Raw genomic sequence first — 20157 nt, 5'->3', positions numbered from 1 at the left:
TTTTTCTCTTTAAGATTTGTCGGAATAAAAAAGTCAGTTTTCATGCAAATTTTAATTCACCTTCAAACAATTGGTTATTTGATGATAAGCACTATCAGGTAGTGAATAAAAAGCATTGTCTCTTGTTAATTTTTTTTAATTTTATTTTTTAAGCAGCTCATCTTTCCTTCTCAATTCTTGAATAATTGCAGCTTTTGTTTTGGATTTCTTTATAAACATTGGTTATCTGTTCCTAAAGTATTTTTATATTTGTTTTTATTCTTTAACGATAATTATCATCATTACCAACAAAAACGATATGCTCTGATGTTTTCATTACTTTGACTTCTTTACTTTTTTGTGTTTTTCTCCTCATTCTGTATAATGATCTGGAAAAAAATAATCGGGATACTATATCGAGTCCAATTACGCATTAAACAAATTCTGTTAATTTCTTAATCACGTTACCATTGTATTTTTCGCTAAGATAAATACCTTTATTGTCTGTTTTTGTATTATTTTAGAAACATTGAATGATAGTAGCAGATGATTTCTTCTGCACGCGCCACCTAAGAATGGAAATGAATATTCATACATTAAATATATTTATTACTTTTAAAGCCATCTCTTACAATTAATGCTAATTTTAGCATGATGCATTTACTAATACTTGTTTGGTTCTAACGTGAAAATAAGCTTTGTATACCTTACATTTTGATAGTAAATTACTAGAGAAAAAATAAAGAAGTATATTAAATTTATCGCAAAGAAAATCGAAATATTATAACTAGTTTACTTTTTCTTCTAATGTAAGATGTTTTGCGCTAATATGTGTGACACTGTACCCGATGAAAGACTTTCAAGTAGGTATTAAGAGGAATCGGCTTCGGTATTGCAGTGATAACTTGCTCATCCGCGAATGAGAGAAGATCCAGCATTTATGCAATAGTCCGAGCTGCTGGCTCCGATGGTGAAATGGTACCATGAACGTCTGCAAATGATGAAGACCTTAATTCGAGTTGCAGTCAAAGCGCATGTTTTTACCAGTTTAGTTTTAAAATACACAAGTCGGAGTGTTATTGCTTCATGTTATCCAACATTTTTATCTTATGCTATTATCATTATAATTATTACATGTCTCAAATTTACTGTGCATTATTGATAATGTTTCAGATTATTTTTCTGTATATATATAAATTTCCTCAAAATGTTCTGAAATTTTGCTAATGCAGTGAACCCTCTCCTGGCCACCTCCTCTTTAAAATGACCGCTTCTAAAAGAGATCAATATTTTTGAGATCATAATTAAATAACGGTATAGAACGCCTCTGACAGATTTTCGAAGTCTTTTTTCTACCTCCACACAAGGCTAAAATTGTCTAGAGCAGAAGGAAGTCGTGTAAAGGGTGTTTCATTGAACATGTCTTAGACTAAAAATTTATGTACGTGTAAATTTTCATTAATACGTCTACTCACGATGTCAGATGATTTTGTTTTTCTATGAAGGTTGTTTCTTAAAGAGGTGACGTTTAATTTCTATGCTTATTTGTGTCATACTAAGTCATGATGAGATTCTTCTAATGTATATTGGTATTCATTTTTTAATGAAATTAGAAAATGATGTGTGCAGAAAACCGATTTTCGGATGACATGTTTATTTTACAATTTTAGATTTACAGCTTCCTTGTAAACACATTGCTTGTTTATTTTGCAGATATTTAATCAAATTAGCAAGTCATATTTTGAATACTTAGACTATTCGAAGAAAAGAATCAACTGTATGACAGTAATTAACATTCGGATGACATGTTTATTTTGCAATTTTAGATTATCAGCTTCCTTGTAAACTCATTGCTTTTTGATTTCGCAGAAATTTAATCTAATTAGCAAGTTATATCTTAAATACTTTGACTATTGAAGGGAAAGAGTCAACTGTATGACTGCAATTAGCATAGGTGCACAGGTGTTCCAAATTATTCGAACAATAAAGAATGCACATTGTTATTACATGATGCACTCTTCCGAACTATAAGTCGTATCTCCACTACGCAGACCAATTTATTCGAAACATCAATATTTTTCCCCAAAACATGTCGGACTGTTTTGAGGACTTAACGCTTAAGAAGAGGAAAAATGAATCTGTATATATCTGTCTTATTCTTGTCGGTTAGGTATTGTATATTTGTTGTTAAATTAAATTTCTACTGCTTGCTTCCCCTTCAGTTAATTTCCAGATGTACTCCAGGTATACAGCCACTCTGCTAGCTTGCCAGCTGAATAATATGAGCTACCCGAAAAATAAAAATGCATATATGGTCATAAAATTTATATGCAAATAGCATGAAATGCTATATAATGACTAAAGTTAGGGTATTCTTCCGCGAGTATCGACAGAACAAAATCACTCCTAGTGTAATATCTGAAACAATCGAAGAATGAGAAACTGTTATCTTTAGAGCTTTATAGCTTGTATTCTAGCATCGAAGTTGTGCTAAATAATGTATTTTTGCTTTTGTAGGTCTTAACGCCAACGATGTTTGGAAAGACGGTTCCGGTGAAGAAAGTGGGACACCTTTGAATGGTATGATGCATGGAGGGTCCCCTGGAGGACGCCCTGTTGTAAATGGTGGTGCGCCTCAGCACGAAAATTATTCTGTATCCCCGGTGAGCACAGCATCTTCTTCTTCATCCCAAAGAAGCCTACCTCCAACTCCTAAAGAGGACCAGAGAGGGTGTGTGAGTCCTCCAAGTCACGCCCTCTATGGACATGGGGTCTGCAAGTGGCCTGGTTGCGAAACCGTTTGTGACGACTTCCAGGCTTTCAAAAAGTGAGCAATCTCAGTATTATATATTTATGTAGTTATAACTGACGAATATTTCCTGAAGCATATTATTTTCATTATTACTATCTCATTTTCATCGCATATGCAGGTGAATCCATCAGTGATTTAGGACCTCGGTCTCAAAAGCAAGTTTGATTTAACCTGGGCTGTGGAGTCGGAATCGGAGTCGGGTAGTTTTTTGGGTAAGAGGAGTCGGAGTTGGAGTCGCTAAAAAAACACGTCGACTTCGTCTCAATTTTTTGTTGAACAGTTAGAATTTGAAATGAAATTAAAGTGAATTGAAAAAAAATAAATAACAAAACTGAGTTAATATTTTTATTTATGGACTATATACATTAATAATTAGTTATTTTCTATTTTATTGACGTATTAATGAATAAATATAAGGGAGGAGAATGGATATGATATTTGCCATTATTGAAAAAACTGCTTCATTTAGTTACAATTTAGGTAAGCAGCAGTAGCAGCAAGAACTCCCAAAATTGATGTCATTCTTAGGAAGCGAATAGGAAAAGGAGCAACGAAATGGGGAAGTACATGTTTGATGATATAGTGGTTGTTAGAATTAAGAACTTTTTCAGAAGATATAAATAACCCTAATATTTCACTAACAGAAAGACTGTGGAATGATCTTTCAGAACTGGAAACCCTTCTTTCTATACCGTATATAGCCACCAAAAAGCTACAACAATCTGAAGAATTAACAAGAGGCAAGACTGGAAGAATGTGATGTTTGTTCTTTCTGAAATGGAGGGTTTATTGCAGAAGAAATTATTTTTCAATGAAGAAAAGAGAAACTAGTTTGTTAGACAATAAGATCGTGCTGTGTTCAATATATGTAGATCCAAAACTCCGAATTTTGTTGGATGACAAACAAATTGAAAAGGCAAAAAAAGCAATCTGTTAACTTTTATTAAGAATGAAACTATTCTCAGAACAACTGGAGTATTCAAATCAGGACAGTCAAACTGCAGATATTGCAACTGAGTCTCTCTCATCTTCTTCCACTGATGAATTAGATTTTGATAAATATTTGGATAATATTGAAAAGGCTAAGGCAGAGTGAATGAAAATAAATAACCAAGAGCCTTTAGATATAAAAATGAAAAAATACAAACAAGATTTCTACACGGCCTTTGAAGAAATAGATAAATAGGATTGCTCTTGCAAAACACCTCCTTTAGTACTTATAAAAAAATCTATACTGAAAAGTTAAAGGAAGTAACCCTAACAGTAATAGCTCTTCTTCCTACTGAAGTCAGTGTGGAAAGACACTTCTCAGTTCTGAAGTTTATCAAATTGGATCTATGGTCCTCTAACAAAGAAGATCTTGCCGAAGTTTCACTGTTTCTTAGAAATTACTAATGCCAGTTTTTCCATTTCATAATAAATGCTAATTAATATGAAAAATGTGGTATGCATCAAATTTTTTCTGTATCATTTAGTACATTTTTTATATTAAAAAAATAAGCTGCACCCATATGTATATGTTTACCTATATATGAAGGAGTCGGAGTCATTAAAATTTCAGTAGTCGGAGTCAGAATCGGAGTTTGTCATTTTCCCTACCGACTCCACAGCTCTGTATTTAACTATATTGTAGTATTACAAATTTTAATTAGAGTATAATGAGAGTTAAAAAGAAAACTAAAAAAACATTGCCTGAGAAAGGTAAGCATCCAAACTTCAAAAATGTCCTGAAACGCGTTGTTTCTGTCTAGTCTGTAAAGAGACGCAACGCTTTTCTTACAAGATTTTTTTACATATCACTAAACATTACAAACAGCTTGATGCACATGAGCTTGACATATGAAAAGAACCAAAACACATCGATTTTGCTTGATCCTTTAATAAAGGCTGCACTGGGGCCTGCGGTCTACACCATTTTAAAGATAGCTCCGTCAGCTGGGCCACCTGGCGGATATGCTAACTGCCGTAATGGTTCTTCTGCCAGGCATCAGTAGCAATATAAAGTAAATATGATACAGAGAAATCGGTAGACATTCATTTATGAATATGACCAATATCTCTGAGTCATAAGTACTAATAGTAATTAGGACTCATTAATTGGTAATTATGATTTATGATACTAATGGTAATTACGACTATTTACTAATGCTGACGTTAATAATCATGCTTTGTAAGACGACTTCTCTCACAGAAGACTAAAACAGTGTATAGACATCTTAGGGAAGTTAAACTGCATTCATTTCGTTCATCGATTTTACAATTGCTAGAGGTATTAAAAATTTATGATGGTATTATAAAAGTAACAATAATAATAATTTTTCTTTTACAGGCATCTGAATTTAGAGCATCAGCTGGATGACAGGAGCACCGCCCAGGCTCGCGTTCAGATGCAAGTGGTTTCTCAGCTAGAGCTGCAGCTTTCGAAAGAGAAGGAACGCCTCCAGGCCATGATGCAGCACCTTCATATGAAACCGTATTCCAGCAGCACAAATAACAACGTATCCTCCAACAATCACCGCAGCTCGCCTTCCAAGATGGAAAACGTTAGTGTGCTACTTGTCTGGATTTTATTGTTATTTTATGTAAAACTTAGCTAAATCGTTCATAGTCGGCAACTCTTCGTAACGCGTACTTTTTCAAACTCCTGAATAAAATATTACAGACTTAAAATGAAGCTGACGCATTTTAAAAAACTCATCATCATTAAGCAGTGGTCTCCAAATTTAACAGTAATAGAACTTCAATAACCAGTCTTTTCTCTAATATCCCTGGGGACGAATTAACTGAGAGTGGCAAACCAGAACTCTTGCCCCCCCCTAGGAGATCTGTTTGCCACCCATCTCAGTGCACACCAAAAGTGCTATGGAATGTCAAAACGACATATTAATGAATAAATAAGTAATAAATAAAAGCTGTATGTTTATTTAAAAAAAAAACTTAAATTCCATAGCCTAAAGCAGGGTTTCTCAAGCTATGGTTATTTTTATGCTACAATTTTTGCACAAAAGATTTAAATAAATGTTAAAATTGCATTTTTTTATACATGATGGTATATAGTATTTTTTCTTTTTTTTTTGTCTTATTTATGTGGTATAGAATTTTAAAAGTTCGAGAATTCCTGTCCTAGGGTGTGCTACTTTGCTCGTTTTCTGTTAGCAGAATCTTTAGTGACAGTCTTTATAACTGTTTGATTACTTTAGCTGGGTACTATTCTGTTTTGAGGACCGTAAAAAATCGCCAAACTATTGTTGATGCCAGTGCTGCCAAAAATAATCGCGGCAACCCTAACGCAAGAAAGGAAGTATAATAGTAAATAACTACCTAAGATTATGGTTTTAATTTAGATGAAAGGTTAATTTCATTTAATACTTTTTTATTATTATAATTTATATAAAAAAGGCTAAACATAACTGAATGGAAGCATTAGAGCAAATAACTATTTCAGATCATTATTATAATTTATATTAAAAAAGGCTAAACATAACTGAATGTATTCCTGCATCGCTATTTCGCTACCGAGTTGTCGCTAAAGCATAGTTTCATCTCGTTGGTTGTTCAAACATGATTTCTATAATGAATGATGCCCTTTCTTTAAAAAAATTCTATCGCAGACTTTTCGTCATGGGCAATTCCCAAATTGTTAAATCCATAGGATATATATAAAAAAAAAAAAAAAAAAAAAAAAGATTTAAAAATTAAACTACTATTCCAATGGCGTCTTAAGAAATATAGAACTATCTAAACTTGCGCAATTTGAAATCAGCGCGTACGCTAGATTTGGCGCGCTGTTAAATGGGCACGTTTACTAGATTTGGCGCTTTTGCGCATACATTTTCACTGCAATTTTTGTACGGTCCTCAAAACGGAATAGTACTTTTAGCGGTTCTTCTACACACAATACAGTACAATTTCTTAAATAGAAAAGCCCCACTGGTGGCCAAGTGGGGTTAAGACCGCTAAATGCTGGTAGTTCGCCTTGGCTGGAGTTCGTTCCCAGGCGAACGGGCTGGCTGCGTGGTTGGTTTTCGTCGTTTTTCCCATGTATAACGTGAAAATGAGCCAGTTTCCCTTAGAAAGTCCTCCACGAAGGCATTCTTCCTCTTACGCAGATAGCCGTCGTGACTTTGTGGTATTCAAATAACGTAACCTAACCTCAAATACAATAATATATTCATTTTTAGATCTGGCTTGCTTTAATTGATTTGTATTAAAAAAATTCTCTCGTAATAAATAATACAATAGTTTTGATGAAAATTTCTCAATAATCTTGCAGCATTTAGAACTGCGTTCTTGAGACAGTATTTTAGCACACTCTGCAAGAATTTGTATCGAACTTCCTTTTACCTCTCTGTTTCGTCTTCCTAAGCAGTAACTGAAATAAAATTCTGAGACGCTTTTCGCTCAATGAACGACTTTTCTTTATTGTGATGATAAATAAAACTGGCATTCATATTTTTCATTCAAAGTTTCGATTGTGGAAGAAAGACATAACAAGAACATGAAGCTGTTGAAATCTTCTTTGAATACGCTTTCCAGCGTAAAAATAATTCTCTCCTTATTTCAATTTCGTGTGGCAATTCAGCATCTCGGGACTTTACACGTCAACAATGATTGAATGAATAAGGTAGCTGAATACTTTTAATCCGAACTGGATTCCAATTTATGGGCTGACTGCGTGAATATTTTCATGGTTTACCTTTTGTGTAATATATGTTGAGTAACGTTGTATTAACGCATGTGTACTACATGAATGCAAGCCAGTGCTCCTTTAATAATGTGAATTTGAGCCTGTTCTCACATTTTAATCACTTCGTGCGGAATGTTTATCCTCCATAAAGACATTCCTCCACTTACACAAATGTTGTAATCCAATAAATACCAATCCTTCTTTCGGTTGTAAAGATACATGACATTAGTCTCTCTATAGTATGTTTCACGTAAAAAAATCGATCCTAAAGAAGTTCCTGCCCGGGGCGAATCGCACCTCCTGTAGTTGCATAACCGAGCCCCGTCTTGAAAAAGGTAAGTTTGTGTAGTGCGAAATGATGTAAAAATTACTCACACTTCATAGTTTACATAAACAAATAAATTTATTCTTTAGATTAAATTGCTTGAAAATTCAGGTAAATTGTTAATAGTTTTCTTCAGTTAATTATAATCTGGAGAGTTCCTCTTTCCTTTGTTTTAATTGCTGTCATGTTAACCGTAATTCTGAGTTAACCTTGGATGTCATACTCGTTTAATTAAGAATTGACTGTAATTCAATGGAGGCAATATATGATATACATTAATCAATATACACGGTGTTTTTTCAGATGCTCTATTCAGTCGATGATTTTTACCAATTTTTTTACTAGTGAAATTTGTAAGTCAGAGTATATACGGGTTCGAAATGATTTATAAGTAATTTGGTCATAAATGTAATGTTGTAGATAAAATTACTGAAAATAGTTTTATTTGATTTGATTCTAATATAAATTAATTTCATAATATCAGCCTTCGAATCAAAGTTTTCTAGCAATTTCGAACGTCTGTATGCTGGAGGCAAAACCGGAAGAATGTTATCGCCGTCCATTTCACTACTGGCATCGTTATCATCCGCCTTGTAGATAACATCATCTTCAGTTCTGTCCACAGCTGTGCTCAGCAAAAGTGATGCTCTATATTAAAACCAGCAGAAAATGTAGTAGGCATCTTTGAAGTAGAAATGAAGAATTGTATTTAACTCGTAAAAGCGAGAGCGCAACTAAGAAGAAAAATAGTGCCCTGATTACTTAAGAATAGTTACCAGAACTGAGGATCAAAGTAAGATTTTCGGATGTTATTGACAAAATGCCAAATGAAAGCTCAAAAGTTGGGAGAACTGAGAAAGACGAACTGTTGGCGCCAAACTGCTTTTTTCTCACATTTTCTCATGTTTTTGGAATGGAAGCCGAAGGTAAATTGGAACTCACCTTCAGCTTGTGTGATAGGTCTAGTAAAGCTAGATGACCATCCATTTATACATAATTGCTATAGATTTATTAGGGCGATTTTAAATACTAATATATGCATTTTTAGTTTGGTGAATTTTTTCAGCAAAACTTTACTTCTTGGTTTATATTCGGAAATATACGTATCTCATTTTCATCCCGTCTAATTAAGTAAATAATTAATGTTACAAAATTAATTAACTAATACTGCACAGTTTTATTACTAGAGCTGGTATAGTTGTATTTACTGCAAACTTTAATTTTGTTTAGAATTTGGCCTCCAGTTTAAAATCCGGTCCCCCCTCTTCGCCACAGATGGCCCTCGTTCCGGCCGTAAGCAGTTCTCCGCCAGCCCTTTCTGCTGTCATGACGACCATGTCGAATGCGGGGCCCCTCATGGCTACCGTCCCACAGAGGCTGGGCCCTCCTCCGCCATTACACCCGCCCAATCCAAATGCCATCGGTCCCGTTCGACGGAGACTAAGTGACAAGGGCTGTCCGCCTCTCTCAGGTAAGCTTCAACAATATTGCATCACTATCAGTGCAGAGTTATTTGTTTTGTATGCTTATTGCTTGTTAACGCCAATTAAAATAATAATAATATCTTTGTTGTATACCATAACAGAATTGTTTTTCGCACTTCTATCTTAGATTACATAAACTGGTAGTTTTATCATTTCCCATCTAATGTTTCCCGAGGCAGCTATATTAGTAATTATTCTTATGTTACATAAATTCCTGCATGATCTACTTGGAAAGTTGCATTTTTAATGTAGGTTTGTTTTTAAATTTTTATGTTCCTTCGTCAAAAACGAAAATTTAGTTGAAATTATTTTATTGTGAGTATATTTAGGCTTCGTTAAGAATAGGCCTTAAGCTGTCATGACATGTGAAAGTATTTGGAAAGAACAACTCTTTTATCCAATTTTGTGTTTTGTGACCCATAACAATTGCCCACGATTGTGTATCCCTAGGGTTACCATTCAAAGGAACACAGGTTCTCCTTGATTAAAAAAAAATTGTTTGTGATAGCTGATTTGTTGAAATAGGAATAATCTTTAACATTTTGGGGAAAGGAGAAAAAGTCAGGCGTCTTTTTTTTCAGTGGTAAACCGGTAGAAAATTGACACTGAAAAGCTTTCAATCTGAAATTGTTAACTGCAGGTCTAAATAGCTGGAGTACTTTTAGAGGATCTGATGGTCACACTGGACGATCATTAATTGACCAATTTGAGTAAGTTATGAAGTTAACGTCCACATTGAACTGTATCATTATCACAGCTGTTCAGCGCCACGTTTGTTATGCATGATTTGTTGTTGCCTAAGCTTTGCATGCGTGGGCTGCTGCCGTAGCTTGTGGAGCATAATCTATTGATTGGCATTCACGTCTTATTGCCATGGTTTGATATATACGTGTATTCTTCCAATAATCCCCGTGTAGAGCATTTTCACTGGTTTTACATGCCGACGAATTTTACAGCTGTTTTGGGAGTTTGCATAAATACATCTCTAATTTCGTTTATAAAGTCCTCCACATGGGCATTTCTTCCTTTATTCAGGTAACCCTCGTGTGCTTTGCCGTAATCAATTTACCAAACCTCGTCCAATATTTTCGCCGCCCTAGGGGATCAATGCAAGCGCCTCGTATAAATTAAACTTGATAGTAATTACAAGAAAAATATACTTTAAAGGTATATTTTTCACCTTGAGAATAACTTGACTGCCACCCTAGTCAAATGGGGGCTGTAGGCGCCTGCTTCTGCCGCACTTGCTTGAAGCCAGCTTCGGTTGTATCTGTTCTAGAAGTATGGAGGTTGAAGGTTGTATGGCTGGTTGGTTATCACGCCAGAAGACTTGCGCTCATATCTTAGTATCTCATTAAGGCATGGACTCTTATGGCCGGAATGTTTCTGAGAAATAGCGCACGTAAATGCCATCAATCTTAGGGAATACTAGGAACTTCGAATTCATTCGCCCGTAGTGTTCTTACTCGAAAATGGTACAGAGCTAGAGAAATTCGTTGGGCAACGAGAAGGCCATTCCGTGATGTACACGTGGTTTTTCATGAGACCGTCTAGCGTAAGTAGATTATCAACAATAAAATCAAACATTGGTGCCATGATAGATTCCATAACATTAGATGATTGGTCATCTTAAACATCCACGCCGTTTAAATGTCGCTCACTTTATTTTTTCATCTTTATTATTATTAATATTATCATTCTTAAATACCACATGACAAAACTGAAAAGCCAAAATACGATTCATTAGTTTCCCCCCCCCCCATGTTTGATAAAAAAAAACTGTTGCCAATTTTTTTTTTTTTTTTTTAATAAATCCCACCGAAAATGAGGTCTGTAATTTCAGATGTTTTTAAAAATGTAGTAGTTTGCAGCAAATTATATTTTTCGTTTCCTTTCAGCAAATATAGTTACTTAATCTACAAATATAGTTACTTAATAATAGTTAAAAATAAGAGAATTCATGCTATAGTATGCATTGTATCAGATTAGTTATGTTTGCAATAAAACATGTACTTGTGTCATGTTAGTGGGCAGGAGAGTACTTGAGATTTTACTATTAAATATAAAAATGGAAAATGTATAAATATTCTGTTTACATTAGACATTTGTATTGCTTTATTAACATCGATATTATGAACTGAGAATTGGCATCAGAAATGGTAGATGAGACGAATATCGAATTTTTATGCTTAAACGTTTTTATTCGAAAAATCATGAGGAGTAAAAATCAAAGGTAGGGGAGAAAATTGTGGCCGAGAATTCGAAAGACAGTCTCAATTAATTTATTAAAAATGCCGTTTATTTTTAAAGTCCTGATTAATGAATGACGTTATGGAAACTGAAAAAAGTCGTCATATTTCTTCATTACCCTTAGTTCGAGAATAAAATAAATTATTTCCTTGTGAAGATTTTTTTTTTTTTTTTTTTTTTTTAATTTTTGAAAATCATTCGAAGTTAAAGAAGTAAAGGGAGAGTGTTTTTGCGATTTCAATTAATACAATTTTTTCTTCTTTTTTCTTTTTTTTAAACTTTTTTTGCTTGACCGTCTTGCAGGGTTATAAAAACTGAAACGCCAATAATTTTCTTTCCCTCCGTTATTTTATTTAATTTTTTTTTTATTAATTCCTCCACGTTGCTCTTCTAAACCTTAACCGTGAAGAATGGGTACCTATGAAAAATAATAAAAGACCTTTAATCAATTCATTAAGCTCATTATGATCGTTACAATTCTGAGGTGGCTACCGTATATTTTATTTATTAAGAAAGTTACAGATTTAAAGTTTTAAAAATTAATCTAGCCCCGTTATTTTTTTAAGGAGAGAATAAAGTAAATGAGATTGGAGAGAAAGAGGAAGAGAAGGGGGTTAAAAAAAAGAGCGCAAATCTCAGTTTATCATCTGGCCGTGGCACAAACAATGCATTATTATTATAAATTTCTCAAAAGTCTGATTGATGACTTATAAATCACCCGCATCGTTCCCCCCATTAAGTGATTTAATGGCATGCATGCATAAATGCACGCAAGCACACATGCATGCGCGCACACATCTCATGCGACTTTTCATTTTGTGGATATTGGGTGGGGTTCCGTCGTTGAACGCTAATACGTTGATCTTACCCCAATAAATTATTTAGTGTTTTTATGACTGTGCCGCCGCTGCCCCTACGAAACTCATTACTTCTGTTACTTCACTTCACTTCACTTCGGCGTTATCGATCTGAATAATTTTTTTGAACCGAATTTTTTTTTCAATTATTATTATTATTATTATTCAAAAGTCCGAGTTTAAATAAGGCTGGGTTTCCTGGATTTAATTTTTTTATTATTTTTCCCCCATTGCGATTTGCTTTTTGATTAATTTGAAAGATGAAATATTGAGTAAATAATAAGTCATTACCATTTTTCAACTTTTCTCATATTGGCATTGATGGCTTATTAAACGTTAGACGAAAAAAATTTTTTTTTATTTTTTATTTTTTTTATTTTTTTCTCTTCCCTTCTTTTTAACTTGATGGGTGGGGTTTGGTGGGAAGGCAAGGGGGTGAAGCATGTGATTGATCAAATAGGTAATGGGTATGTCGTTTATTTTAAATTTGCGATTTAGTTTTTTTTTTTTTTTTAAACCCCCTCTGTGGTCGTGATGAGGCACTCTTTATAATTTGTTCCCGTTGACGTCGTGGCGTGTCTGCTTTCCTTAAACTTCCTTTGTGCGATTTCCGTTTTCTGTTACCTTTCCTACTTTTCCCATTCATTTAAATGTCCGTAACAGTCGACATGAACGAAACTTGATAAATTCGTATGTTTTTTTTTTCCCTAACTTGAATTTTATTTTATTTGGAATTAAAAAAAAGCTTATTTATTGTTTTTTATCGTTATAAATTGTATAGTCACACCATGTTTATTGCTTTTCGCATACAATTGCGTTTTGCAGATCGAAGCTTTGTTACAACCATTTGGGCCTGAATCACATTTATGAATCTCATCGTTGTACCTTCTATGCGTTACAGTCTAGTATTATATAGCACAACTGTGTATAATTTGCAGTGCTTGAAGTTCTGTCACTGTGAATAATGTAAGAGCCTAAGAAAGCACGGATTTGTGCACCATGTAATGTGCGTAACGTGTAATACAGTAATGCTTGCAGTTGTTTCTGTAAATGCGTATCTGCTGACCTTTTTTTTTTTTTTTTTTTTTTTTTTTTTTTTTTTTTTTTTTTGTCGGGATGACATTAATACGTTGGGCAACTCCCCGTTTCGACGAGAAGTAATTTTAACAATGCTTCATTTTTTTTATTATTGTTGTTTAGAAGTTAGGGCCGAATTATAATCGTGACGTGAAGTTACGGCCAAATAATAATCGAGAAGTAGTGGCCAAATAATAACCTCTGTGATTGCATAATATCTTATCAAAGTATTTGGAAAAAAATACTGTTATCTGATTTCGTTGCTTGATAATAATATCTATTTCCTAATTTTTTTAATAGTAGTCATAGGGCTGAAAAAGTGAGCAGAACACATAAACTTAACCAGTAGTTTTGCAGGTGTAATCCCACCGCACACATTTGCACACCGTCGTTCAAATTTTGATGGAAAACATCCTGAGGGACGAATTCGAGGGTCTTCCACCTCTCTTTCCCTATCACCAAACCTCTCTTAAGGACTTCCGGCTCGCCATTATTTTAAGAGCCCTTATGCCAGACAGATACTATACACTTTCAATGTTTTATATAAGGGATTCGAATTTGTGCGCTACGATAGAGCAGTCAGCGTCGCTAACCATTATATACTAATTAAAGCAGGAGCTCCTATGTTTTGACTTCTTCGAATATTATTATAGATAAAGTTATATTCTTAACAGTAGAGCAACACTAGGATTCGCACGTTAGAACCGCTGGCGGTCGTTGCTTGAGGGGACAGATCTTCCTGGTGGTCATAGGGACAGTTTTGCAGAGCAGGAGGACCGAACTTTGTCCGTATTTGTCACCGATCAGAGCAAAATATTAGTCACACATCGAATCGCACATCTGTCATTATTGCATTTGTCATTGTATAATAGAACTAAGAATGTTAATTGCAGTTAAGCTTCATTTATCAGAACTAATAGAGAGGGAACCGTTTAAGACAACATTTTCGGACGGTCAGGCTCATTTTCATTTCTGTATGCGAAATAAAAAATGCATAGATAAAAAAACTAACTTTAATTTGCAGTAGTCCCTTAATTCCCCCGTATTAATTTGGTTATTTTCCCTTTCTGTCCTCGAAATAATAACTGCTTATAATAAGTCGATCTTAACTGCGCTATTTCAAAATTCATCTCTGTCATATTATTCTTGCATAACGCCAAATGACGCAAATAACGCTTTAGCCAATAATAATTTAACATTTTAGTTCTAAATTTTTTATCAATCACAGAGAATAAAATTTAACCAAAACCTAATCATTCGTATTCGGGTTTTCGTCAGACATCTTGCATTCGCTCTCTGCTTCTATGCCTTAGCCTTTTTGCTGTCGCCGCTTTGTTCAAAAGCTTGAAAATTCATAAAAAAGAAGGTGTGCTTTTAACACCAATTTATCTGCATCTGCATCAAAAATATGATGTCAAAGATAAAAATAATTGCTCAGCTGGCTAAGATTTCAAGTATTTCCGTTTCCAAAATCTATATTATTTTACACGTATATATGGGGAATTTTTTTAATACAATCCGTGCACTTAATTGTAATCAGTTTTCTCCTCTTCTGTTTTGGTAACATTAATCGAAGCGATGGGGGGAATCTTATTCGAAAATTTAAATGTAATTAAAGTATTTAGTGGACTAAAAGTACACAAACACCTACCTACCTTTGCAAGATTTTAATTAGAAATAAGAGCCGAAATAATTGTTTAATAGTTGACTGCCTGCGGTTATAACGCAGAACCTTATTTATAAACTGTTTATATTCGTAATGTTTCTGGAAATTACCGAGCCGATATTGTACCCTTAATCTTATTAAGCGGAGTTTCTTCCTCAACTTAGCCCTAACAAGGAACTCCTGATTAATTTCATCATCGTGATCTTCCGAAAGTTTTCTCATATGTTTTGCCTAGATATGTTTGAGAAAATAAGCGACTATGTGATCAGTACTGCAACTTAATATTGATGTCCATTTAGGTTCCGAATTTTATTATCATTTTATTATTTTGATATGTCGCATTCCCTTTTCCCCCTTCTTGTATTTCATAATTTAGTTAAAGGCTGTATTCTTTAAAACAGTTGTTTGTAGTTTTTTCTGATATGTTTTACTGAGGTTCTAGATCGTGTATTTGAAAAATACCAATACAATAAAAAGGTGCGTTTTCCACGTTAACTGTCGCACTTACATCGAACGCGACGTTTGCTCACACACACATTCCAGTGCAAAATCTGCTGATTTTTATCCTTTTAAATCTTTTCCTGGTAGTTTTGTATCACCTTTAAGAACTCCGCTTGGAATTAATTACTCTTCGCATGCTGCTCCAAGCACTCTTTTTCCCTTATTGATTGAAGAATTTTCTCTTTCTCCACTGTGTGGCTTCGGCGTGTAATTGGTAGCACGTTCGGCTAGCCATCGTAAAATCCCGAATTCAAATCCTGACGATGGTATAGCTGATTTTTCGTGTTCCATGTTCGAAAAGCCTAATAAGCTGTGCAATTCTGTCAAGTGAGTTCTGTGGACTAGAAGCTGTCACCAAATGCCTGTTCACAGCATTTCTAGAGAACATTTATGTGGTCCGTCTACATGAGAGGACAAAGTTTCTCGGCGTAGTTTTAGTATTTTTCAACCACTTGTTTTCTATCTAACAGAGACCTCAGACCTAAATTATGTCAGTCGTGAAGTAAATTTCGACGAAAATCTCATGGTAGTGTAAACTTTGTTCTTATAATCATGTTACTTCTCTCAAAACAAATAAAATGAGCAAAGTGAAATTGAGCGCGCCTGCATAGCTTATAATTTCCATTTGCAATTTCTAGTCACTGATCTTTACGCAAGCGCTTGCAGTACGTTACTGTCACGCGGCAATGTGTTTTTGTGCTACTTCATTGTAAATGTTTACAAAATTATCATTTGGTCTTTTAAACTACATAAATTAGAATTTTTATAGAATTAATCAAAGCCATTATTAAAAATTAAAAATTCGTCTTAAGTTATTAAATATTAAATACATAAATTAGTAAGAATTTAATTTAAAAAGCAAGAGATTAAATTTAAAAGCTAATGCTAAAAAAATACATTTCACACTGTAGTTCCTTAGCAAAAATGTAAAATCATATCACAATTAGATACAATATTAAAGTAGTAAAAACTAAATGTAAAAATTACAAATAGAGATGACTTCAAAATCAAAAATGGGTGATCAAAAATAAAAAAATTTTAACGTACAAAAAATTTTAAAAAACTCTAAAAATTAACACATTTCAATACACAGTAAATATGTACAAAAAAAATTGCAATAAATGGTAAAAAGCTCAACTCGAGTTTTGAGCCGGATTTATCAAGGAAAAAACAATACCTACAGCGCGTTTCGTCAAACAATAATAATTGAGACTGTAAACGTAATTTCACTAACCGAATAATCCAGCTCAATTATCTAAAAAAATGTAGCAAGTCTCAATTATATCGCTTCTTTCCCCGACGCGCGGTAATTTAAATTGCAAATGCAAAACTTACTATTTAACAAGAAAAAGCTTTACGAGAAAGCCTAGTTAGGCAAATGTACAATGAAAATAAACTAGCTAAACGCAGTAATTTAAATTGTAAATGTGAAAGTTACTATTAATCAAGTAAAAGCTATACAAGAATGCCTAGTTAGGCAAATATACAATTAAAATAAATAGGTAAAAAGCTATTAGTCCAAAAATTACACATTTTTAAGGGGTGTCCCTTTAGCTTGAAAATTATAAACTTTTTAAGGAGAAGAATCAAAAGAAACATAATAAAACGCATCGAATAGGTCTTGCAAAGACCAAAGAAGAAAACAGAAAAAGAACGAAAATTGCGCAAAATTCTTGATCAGTAATGTCTCTATAATTTAAGTTGTCTTTCTACTTTCGTAATTAGTAAGAATTATATACGTATTGCTTTTATAAACGCTTAGTTAGTTTAGCAATGGACTATTTTAATTTGAAGGATAAATGAAAGATCTTGAGACGAAAAATTGAATAGCATCTCCTGCGAGAAGTAGCATTGGCTAGATCGCGTACAATGGTTAGGGTCATAAATGTCTCACTTCAGTAACAAAAAAATATTTGAGCTAAAAAATGCCTCGAATGACGAAAAGTGTCACAAGTTACGAACATGTGATTTATGAATGTTCGTTACGAACAAGTCTGCAACATATGATTTTCAAAGGCGTCGTGGGCTTGGAAGTTAACAATAAAAGGATAATGATGTTATGAGAGAAAAGTGAGCTCAACAACAACAAAAAAAATTAATTACGACTTCAGAAGCAGCAGTAAAAGGCGATCGTGTAAGAAGTGTCTTCAGAAAAGGTGGAAGAAAGAAAAATTGTGGTATTTCTCTAATGCGCAAAATTTATGCAAAATGGAGGGAACACAAAGTCTTCCCGTTCCCGTTGCAAGCTGTAGCACAGTGTCCCCGTGGCTAGCTATAGCATGAGCATTTTCAGTGACTACGTCGCTTCTCAATTTAGAAACATTTTAAAACTTAGGTACAGCAAAACACATTGCACAAGTTTTGAGTAAAACGGAGGCTCAAACACAGTGGCATAGACAATGAAAAGACTCCAGAAGATGCCCCGTATGGCTTCTACTCTACTTCATGCAAATGCACTGAAATTAAATTCAGTTTTGGTTTATTTTTATCTGTTTAATACTATGCGTACCTATTTTTTGCATTACATTTAATAACTTTCTTCTTTTACTGTTACGAAGTATCGTACAAAGTACTGTTATAAAGCTTAAATGAACAATCAGTTACGGTCCAGGAACGAATTAAACCATTTTACATTTATTCCTATGAGGAAAATTGTTTCGGTTTACCAACATTTATTTACTAATATTTCATTTTACTGGATGAAAAAAAAATATTTGAAAAGGCTTGTAGAATGGTAACACTTACAAGACCGCTTGTAGAGTGGTAACACTTGCCAGGGCAAATTTATTCAAAAATTGTAAGCCCATAACCAAGTTTATAAGGTCAAACCTGAATCTTTATGGGGGCGGGGGGTGGAAAATTATTTTAAGTTTCAGGAACTGATGAGAAAAAACCCAAAACTGAGAATAAAAAACTTCGAGCAAATCTTGGACATAAAAAATTGGTGGACCTGATCTAAATTATGTTCAGGAGGATTAATCAAATGCACACTATGCATTACATCTTTGGTAATACCGTCTTCTGACTTACAAGGCGCAGAAAATAGAGTTATATCGAGTAACTAGATGTTCTGGTGGTCCTACATCATAGCAGATGTGTTTTTATTATAGTATGGTCAAATGCTCGACAAATTGACTTTAGCAAGAAGTATAGGAGCGTTCATTTAGGTGTTTTCTGATTTATGGATGTACTAATTAATGATTAGCATTTCATACAAAGTAATTCTAAAATATGGGGCAAAAATATTCAGGCAGGTGGAAACCGAAATAAGCAGATTTTGTAGTGGAATGTGTATGCCTAAATGACTCGTATAAGTATTGCTGATACGCAAGAAAAGAAAGAACAACAGGCAAGTAAGAAAGACAGGTAAAGTAAGAAAAAAATTCTGATGTGTACACCACATGACTTCCTTGTAAGGAACATTAAATTATACGCATTTTTCCCCGCATTTCATTTACACTTACTGAATTGAATTAAATCTACTTCGTCGATAGCGCATAAACCATAGTGGAATAAATGCGCCTTTTGAAGTTTACTATATTTATTTACCATAGCGGTACTCTGGTGCTAGGTTCACTTAACAGCGTTACATCTCATTCATCTTATAACTCAGAATGCAAAAACGTTATATCATCTGAAGAATGATCTAATCGTTGCCACATGTTCTATTCAAATACTATAATAAATCTAAAACGATATATAAAAGAAATTCAACAAATAAAAAATAAACAATTTTTCACAGATGATTCGGCGCTGCTTACCTAATGCGCATGCGTTACTCGTAAACATTCTCCTCTGTCCAAAACCGTCTAGCGACAGTATTTTCCTCTAATATGAAACGCTTATTTCCTCGAATTTCAATAGAGATGTACCATTCAATTAATTCAGTTCTCACTTCGCGACAAGGCAAAAATAATAAAAACACAAAACAGTAAAAATATTTATTCCAGCCACAAAAATTTATGCGACATTATAAGAATTTAATATAAACATTCTGGAAAATGTTTTTTGAAAAAGTCTGAAAGCTTTCAGATTTTACATGACGCCCAAAAGAGCGGTTTTTTTTTTTTTTTTTTTTTTTTTTTTTTGTGTGTGTGTGTGTGTGTGTGTGTGTGTGTGTTACCATTATTTATTAAATATCATGTTCTTCTCACTTAAAGCATAAAATTCAATTCAACAGCAATATCGCAAAATAATTTTTAAATGAGCATATCGTTTGAATTTCCGATACACAGTTTTGCGCACTGGAGATAACATTTTTTTTTTTTTTTTTTCTCGTACAGTGTTTCCATTGCTCGCCTTGAAATCGTTGAATTTGTTAATCAAAAATTCTTTAATGTTTGACAAAATATGAAATAGGTAATAAAACAAATTCCAAATTTGGGCTTCTAGATGCTCTTATTCCGGTGGAGACATACGTTATTCAAAATTTGGTGGCTCTAGGTATCGTTGTTTTATTACAATGCGGAAACATGCATATATTTATGCAGATTCTCCATTATTTAATTTCTTTAAATAT

At 33.7% G+C, this 20157-nt stretch overlaps 1 protein-coding gene across 8 annotated transcripts in view; it reads left to right on the top strand.

Moving 5' to 3' along the window:
• LOC118191585 (forkhead box protein P4-like) overlaps positions 1–20157 on the top strand; it is an 821276-nt gene that overhangs the window by 749659 nt on the left and 51460 nt on the right. For all 8 annotated transcript variants that reach the window (XM_085825723.1, XM_085825722.1, XM_085825716.1 and 5 more), the window contains 3 exons: positions 2497–2806; positions 5121–5334; positions 9034–9274. In XM_085825723.1, coding sequence (XP_085681849.1) covers positions 2497–2806; positions 5121–5334; positions 9034–9274 — 765 coding nt within the window. The remainder of the gene's footprint in view (positions 1–2496; positions 2807–5120; positions 5335–9033; positions 9275–20157) is intronic.

This window comes from Stegodyphus dumicola, chromosome 10 (genome assembly GCF_044657685.1).
Source record: "Stegodyphus dumicola isolate Sdum_Otavi_A_Nest chromosome 10, ASM4465768v1".
Lineage (NCBI taxonomy): Eukaryota > Metazoa > Arthropoda > Arachnida > Araneae > Eresidae > Stegodyphus > Stegodyphus dumicola.
Note: the sequence above shows the minus strand (reverse complement) of the source record. Positions and strands in the feature narration are given on the sequence as shown.